This window comes from Chiroxiphia lanceolata, chromosome 2, assembly GCF_009829145.1.
Source record: "Chiroxiphia lanceolata isolate bChiLan1 chromosome 2, bChiLan1.pri, whole genome shotgun sequence".
In the NCBI taxonomy this organism is placed as follows: Eukaryota; Metazoa; Chordata; class Aves; order Passeriformes; family Pipridae; genus Chiroxiphia; species Chiroxiphia lanceolata.
The window spans coordinates 26,793,892-26,801,430 of NC_045638.1; the positions used below are offsets into that span (position 1 = coordinate 26,793,892).

At 44.0% G+C, this 7,539-nt stretch overlaps 1 protein-coding gene across 1 annotated transcript; it reads right to left on the reverse strand.

Annotated features, from left to right (window-relative positions):
- Positions 1–3,137: 3,137 nt before the first annotated feature.
- Positions 3,138–6,445, reverse strand: LOC116782349. Its single transcript, XM_032678848.1, has 2 exons — positions 5,915–6,445; positions 3,138–3,843 (listed from the first exon to the last, which is right to left on the reverse strand). Exons 1-2 carry the CDS (start codon positions 5,947–5,949, stop codon positions 3,333–3,335), a joined length of 546 nt encoding a protein of 181 aa, XP_032534739.1. The 5' UTR covers positions 5,950–6,445; the 3' UTR covers positions 3,138–3,332.
- Between the last annotated feature and the right edge of the window lie 1,094 nt (positions 6,446–7,539).

Genomic DNA, 7,539 nt, shown 5'->3' on the forward strand with positions numbered 1-7,539 from the left:
CTTTTACAGTCTTTTCTTCATGTGACCTGGTGGCCTCTGCTGGTGGTGTCTTTTGCTTCCTCTGTCCTGAAGAGCTTTTTTCTTGAGGCTTCAGCAGTTTGTTTGAAGAAGATGGCTTCTTAGGATTTGGATCTCCTTGTTTTTCTTTCACAGCAGTAGTACCAGGCTTGTTAAAACCTGAAGAAACTGATGTTTGTTTCTTTTGTTCTGCGGTATTATTTTCTTGAGGCTTAACCAATGTTTCTGATGATATTGGTGGATACTTCCTGGAAATTGGAAATTTGTCCTTCTCTTTTGCAGTATTTGTATCAGGTATCAGAAAATCTTCAAATCTCATTTGCTGTTTGTCTTCTCCTGGAATATTTTCCTCGTGCATTTCTGATTTTCTTGATGGAGGTAGCTGGTGTTTCCCATAAAGCTGGTGCTTGTTATCCTCTTTTACTACCTCCATTTCAGGTGATCCAGTGTCTTCTGCTGTTGGTATCTTTTGCTTCCTCTTTCCTGAAGAGCTTCTGTCTTGACGATTTGTCCCTTTATATGAAGAAGGTGACTGGAGCTTCTCAGAGGTATGTTTAGTCTCTTTTTTGTCCAATTTAGTTTCAAGCTTTACAAAGTCACCTGGTGGCATCTGTTTCTTTGTCTCTAGGGAGGTATTGTCCTCATCAGTGGTCTTGTTGTTTCTTGATGTATTTCTTGGTGGCATTGAGTAATTGTTGAAGTTTGACTTGATGTTTTTTAGCCCTGCACTGTCATTTGCATGTTTCGTTGGTTCATCTGATGAGGCCAGGTGGCTTTTCCCATTACTGCAACAGATGTTTTCATCTCCTGTCATATGTTCGTGTTTTACAAAATCTCTTGAAGGTGTTAGATGCTCCAAACTCTGTCCAGTATTTTTCTCTCCTTGAATGTTGGTATCATGTTCTGATGAAGGTAACTGGGATGTTTGAGGTCTGTGAGCATTATTCTCCTTTGGAAAATCATTATGATCTACAGTATCATTTGGTGTGAATACTTGTTCCTGCTCAAATTTATGCAAGATATGTCTCTCTTCTTTCTCCTCTGTCTCTATCCTATCGCTGTCATACTTCATGTCATCATCTGATGAGAACTTATCCCTTGTATGTTCAGATATCTTATTTCTACTTTTTGCATGCTTCTTTTGGTCTGAGACCAATTCAATTGATGAAGAAATTGGGCTCTCTTCCAGCATATCACATTCTGGCTTTTGGGTATCATCTGAAGTTGGTGTTTGGTTCATCTCCAAGGGTAATAGGGGCTTTCTTGCTAGCATTGTTTTACTTTCAGGTTTTCCTGGCTTCTTGGTTGAAAGTGAAAGACAGTTCTCGAAGCTTTGACAGTATTTGTCCTCTTTTTCTGTAGAGTTTTCATTTTCTGTTGCATGATTTGGGGACAGTGCTTGGTTCTTAAAATCACATGTAGTTTTCTTCTCCACCATTGTGTCATTCCCATGGTTTGTCACCTCATCTGAAGGGTGTGGTGAATGCTTCTCACAGCCATGGCTGGCATGCTCATGTCCAATACCACCAGCTCCCTGTCTTACCAGATTAATAGGTGGAAGTGCTGGAGGATTTCGAAGAGTGTGATGGATACTTTGTCCTGCAATCCCACTCATTGATATTGATAAAGGGGCCGACAAGGGTGGTTGCCATGCCTCAGAGTTAGGCCAGGGCATCTCATCTGCAGTGGCCTCTTCATGTTTAATGAAAGATTCAGATGGCTTGTGACAGGTCTCCAGGTCAGTCAAGGTACTCCTGTGCAGGGCTTGATTGTTTGCATGATTCAACATTTCATTTGTTGAATATAATTTGTCCTTCCCAAAATCTTCTTCTGTGATATAGAAACTGTGCTTCACAAGGTCAGCTGACAAAGGACTTCGTGTCTTTTCCAAAGGAGGAGAGATGTACTCTTCTTCTGCAGCACCAGGCTTCAGAACTTGATTCTCATTTGAGGAGAGTGTGGATGTGTTCTGATTTGCATCTGGATTTGATATGTCCACATTGTAACTATCAAAGTTATTTTGTGGGCTAAAAGTTATTTTAGGAGGCTGTGTCTGCATAGCTTTGGATTCATTTTGCATTTGGCTGTTGGGTGTTTTATTCTCCTCCTCCTCCTCTATATTTGGGACATTGCTGTAATTTTTGCTAGAAGTAGAGGACATTTTGTCTTCACTGTGAAATTTTGCTCCTTCTTTGGCTTCCTCAGAACATTTACCTCTTAAATCCAGTGCCTCTCTTTGGACTATTGGTGGCTTTTTGCCAGAAGCTGGTATAAGGACAGTTAGATGTCCATTGTCCATTGGAGGCTCAACTTCACAAGATGCTTGAACTCCTGGAGAGTGAAATGGTGGGATGTTTTCCAGTGCTTTCTGCTCTGGAAAATATTTTGGGCCTGTAAAGAAAGGATCCTTTTCTGGCTCCTTTTCTGGCTCTTTGAGCTCTGTGTCATCTTCCTCTGAACTGTAGACATACATAGTTATTTCAGGAATCTCGCCTGGTTTAGTATCCTGAGGACTTTGTTCATGGGATCCCTCAGCTATACTAGAGTAAGGCAAGTCAGGAGGTGGGCTGTTTTCCTTAACATTTTGCAGAGCATTGGTAATCCCTGATAGTGAAGATATGTCAGGAGCAGCTAGTGTGTTATTCCTGTCACAGTCTAGGCTACATTCAGATAAGGGAGGAATGCAGTCTGCAAGAGCTTTGTTTTTATGAGTAGTAGAAGAGTTATCTAGAACAGGATGAAAGTTGGGTCCTTGTTTTGCAGAATCTATTTTCGTCTCAGCACAGTCCTTTGCATCTGACACGGCCTCCAGTGCCACTGGTAACTCTTCTTTGTCCTCCCTGTCCTGTGCTGCATTTGCCAGTGTTTTGTTCTCGCCATGGTCTCTGCTGGACTCCTCCTTTTCCTTCAGCAGTGTGTCGTGACCAAAAGGCTGCTTTGTGGCATTATTTTTTGACCAGCTCCAAGGACGGTTAATTTTGGTAGCCATGCTGAGTCTGGGCACTGGGACCATGGAGCACACTAAATTTTGGGACTCTGGACTCTTTATACCTGTGGCTGTCATTGCTGCCATGCGCAGCACTCTGACCTCAGGCTTATGAATAGCTTTTCTGCTTGGGAATTTTTTTGTCTTTTTCTCACCTTTGCACAAGAGTGATGCTTTCACCTCTGCAGCTGAGCAGAGAGCGCTTTGTTCAAACTGCTCCTTCAGTTTGGACAGGACTGAACTCCTGTTGACTATTTTTGGCAAACCGCTGTTTGTCCCCTTCTTTTCCAGCTGGGAGACTTCTCCTTGTCTTCTTTTTCTTCAGCAGCTAAAATTTCTTCAGGATGTTCTTCACTGTGTTTTTTCCAGTCGTGCTGCTCCACCTGGCCCTCTCGCTGGGTGCTGTGTCTGCATCCTCCCCCACTGCTTTTCCATCTCCCTTCCTGTCTCTGTTTCTGTCCAGCTTGTTACCAGCCCTGCTCACCCACAGCTTTTCTTTAATGACCAGTTTGCCAACTTCTCTTCTCTTCTTGGTGTACGGCTCGCGATTGCTGTTCAGAAACCTGGACCGCAACAGCTGAAATCTGGTTGGATGCTGAGCCCTGATTGGACCTGGACATGGCTGGTTATAACTCACCTTGTTTTCTTTACCTTCTGCCCATTTTGTCCTCTTGTTGCTGATTTGCAGATCGCCAGCTGCGAGCTCAGTGACGTACAGCAGCAGGCTGCTGAGAACAGCAAAGGCCCCTTGCTCTGTTGCCATCCTATTGAGCTTCTTCTTCAGCACCAAAGGGTCTATGAGCATCTTGTCATCTCTGCAGAAGGGTGTGCTGTTGGTGCTGTGCAAAAGAAAATATGAATGTCTTTTCAAGTCATCAACATTGTCATTACCTTCTTATTTTGCTTTAATGGCATGCTGCCACGCATGAAATGGAAAAGAAAATGCTTTAATTTAGGACTTCTCAAGAGAATTGATATTAGTGGTCTGTTAAAAAGCATGCAAAGTGCTCGACAAGCTTCATGAGGCGTGGTGTAGCAGGAGTGTCAGGGCTTCACACCATCCCACACAGCACTGTCAGCTCTTTCTTCTGTGTTTTGTGGGTAGCGGAAGCAAGCAATGCTAATCAGGGTCACTGCATCTCTTCTGTGCCACTCCTCACTCATTTAGTATTACCATGTCCTAAAATGAGGGCAACATTGAAGGTGTTTTCCTATCCTGCTAGGTAAAATGTAGGCAAAGATAAACACAATGAGAATGCAGCTAGCAGGAAACCATGGTTCTGTCTCTGGTTTATAAAAATAGACTCCAACCATTAAAACAAAATATCAAGGCAGAGAGGCACAAATGTGCCACTGATGGTTTTTGCTACTGGTAGAGGTTAGAAGTCAGGAGGTACCTCTCCTGAATTAAAAAAACTGCCACAGGATTTTTGGTAGCATTCAAATCCCACATCAGGAATATGCTCTTGTATCTGGTTTGTGAAGGGTATCACCACAACAACCACCCTGGCAAGGTCCCTTAACTACAACTCCCTTTAATCTGGTGGAAGAAGGACCTTTGCTTGAGTTTGAAGAATCAGGCCCTTGGACAGCTGGGGATTTAGGCAATGCTTTAATTGGTGTGGATCAGTTACTAAATAAAATACTGAACTCAGCACAAAAGCAGGAGCTTGAAGTCAATAACAATAGATGTGTCTAGGAGGGAAAAATCAAGAGGTGTCAGCTTTCTGACACCATGAAAAGCTGGAAGGTTACTTCACCATGCAGTGAAATACTTCATGCACAGAATGCAGCCTGCATACCAGGAGGGGATTAATTTTTATGAGCAGAAGTGGAATAAAAATTGTTTAAATTAAGCCCACATGTAAAAAATGAAGAAAGGCTGCAAAGAGGCTCATGCTTTAGGGAGTGTCAGCCTCAGAAGGCTGGGGAAGACCCAGCTGTGCCCCAGCAGCTGGTACCTCATGGGCTGTGAAAGAAATTGGACCCGGCCCCCCACTGCAATCTTATGGAGACTTTTTGCAAAGTGTGGGGCTGGTTCTTGTCCAGTTGGGTTGTGACATTTGGATTCCACTTGGCTGCATTTCAAGTGCACATATTGAAAATTACATCCCTCAGCAGAGGGATGAAGTTGCCATCTTGAATGGAAGAAAGTCTATTTATAATGACTTTGTAGGTATTTTTAAAGGCCAATAAAAGAAAAAAGTGTGACAACTGGTCCATGTCTAATATGACAAACAATACCTCGTAGGTTTTGATTGGGAATAACCACATTTCAGCATAGCACACGTGGTATCATCCACCCTTTCCCTTATCGAATTTACCTCAGTCAAGGAGGCAAGGCTTCTGCCATTTGGAACAGCCATGGGAATTTTCAGAATAAACAAAGAACCAGAATTCAGAGTATAATTGGCTAAAAATATCCTGGTTCATTCTCCCTCATATAGCCAGTCTGCTGATATTTTAACTGAAAACTTGCCATGGCAGAAGATCACTCCTCTCCTCCCTAACTAGTGTCTGATGTATTCAGAAAAACATGTGGGACCATCAACCAGTGTGCCTTAGGGTCATCTCTGATCTCTCAGAACAGCAATGGAATCAGATGCCCTGCTTACCCCTCCCTTCTGGACTGCTTTGGATACTATAAATGGCCATGGTAAAATACAGACTGGTCCTGCTTTCAGTGAGGTCAGCATAGAAAAACTACTGTTGATTGTGAAGGGAAGAAAATCCCTCTCTGCTAGGAATATTCACAGTAATTAATCACGTATGAGCTATAAAATTCAAACAGCTTCATTAAAAAATACTACTAAGTGAGCTCTGTTCAGGTTCCTTTACCATGTTAGAGTGTTATTATAGGATGCCATCTGAAATGTAGCATTTGTGGTAATACTGCATTGCCTTAAGTACCAACATGTGTTGCATGGGTTGAGTGTTTGATCCATATTCACCAGCCAGCAGCAGAAAATGAACAAACAGCTATGACACCTATTTAGGGCATCTGCAGTTCTTCCAGGATGACGTCACCTGCAAATGAGCATCGTGACTATGTAAATCTGAAAATCATTCTGTGCAAGGGCAGTCCTACAATGATACTAAATTCTGAGACCACCACAGAAAATGGAGGTAGTGATGAGTCTACTTTGACCCAGACTCCCTCAGGGAAGAAGAGCCAAGTTAGAGTTTTCTCATGTTTGTGAGCATCACCACCATTCTCACAGGCCCAGATATCATCTCTAATTTTTCTTCACCACCTTTTCCCAAGTTGTATCCTGCCGTTCTTAAACTATGTGACCTATTAATGAAATATAATCACCCCTATATCAGCTACAGATAGCCAGTTCTAGTCCCAGCTGGGAGGACCTGTACAGGTAGCCCCCATGCACAGGGGGAACCACACACCAGCAGAAGTCACTTCTCAGTGATGTGAGCTATGCCAGATGACAAGGCAGACACTTGAGCTCCTTCTGGATGCTGCAAAATGGTCTAAAATGGGCTTAGCTTCCTTGCCCCTCTTCCCCCCTAGAGATACTGGTTTTCACTGTTTTTAATGTGCGTAATGTACCTCAATGTGCTGCTGGTTTATGGAAGTGCCACTGCATGGTTTTCAGTGTCTGGAGGACAGACTGCTTGGACCTCCAGAGGAGGCAAGGCCACCTCAAAAATTTTCCTGTCTTCTTGGCCCACAAATAATTAAGATGTATAAGACAGGCTGTTTAGTTATTTATTTATAGGTTCTTTGGGGACACTTATCATGAGCAGCAGAGTGGCAACAGCCTGATATGCTAATGGGCAGCAGTGCAACCCTATCCCACTGGCTGGCCTGTCCCAGAGAAACGTCTGCAGTGGATACCCCTGCGTCCTGGAGCAGAGGAGAGCTGATGTCCCATGGTGAAGGGAGAGGAGCTGGCACCCTCCTCCAGCTCACTCTGCACCTTCCTGCACCAGCGTACTCCTGCCTTTCCACTCTGTTGGGGTCCAGAGGCTACTGAGTAGTGGTAGATGGTGGCATTTGCTAAAAGGATATGGCTGCAGGACTCTCTGATTTACTGTCTCTGGCGTGGAGAGAAGGCCCTGTCTCTTGACCCTGAATTACCTGTTAAATACCTGATCATCTTTTTACACACTCTGGCACCCTGAAGGACTAGATGTTGCAGGGACAGTGGCATGGGCAGGAGGAGACAGCACTATGGAGACTTTGTCAAAAGACAGGGAAAAGATTGGAAAACACTGTCCAACTTGCAGAAGCGGTCAGAGATTGATGGATTGCTCTGCCTCACTCTGAGTAGACTCTGGGGAAATGGCCACGAGCTGGAGTGTGCAAGGTGCTGCATCCTGTAGGCCCCCTCATCCCTGGGCGTCCCATCACTACCTGTTTCTGTGTGGTGTTTGGTCCAACAACCTGCCCCTAGATAAGGAAGGCAACTGGGAGCAGATCTGCCTCCTCAAACCAACACACAGGCCTTTAGAGTGTTTTCAGTGGAATGATGGCCAACACGCTGCTCATCTCAACAGCCGCAGAAATGGTGCTTTAT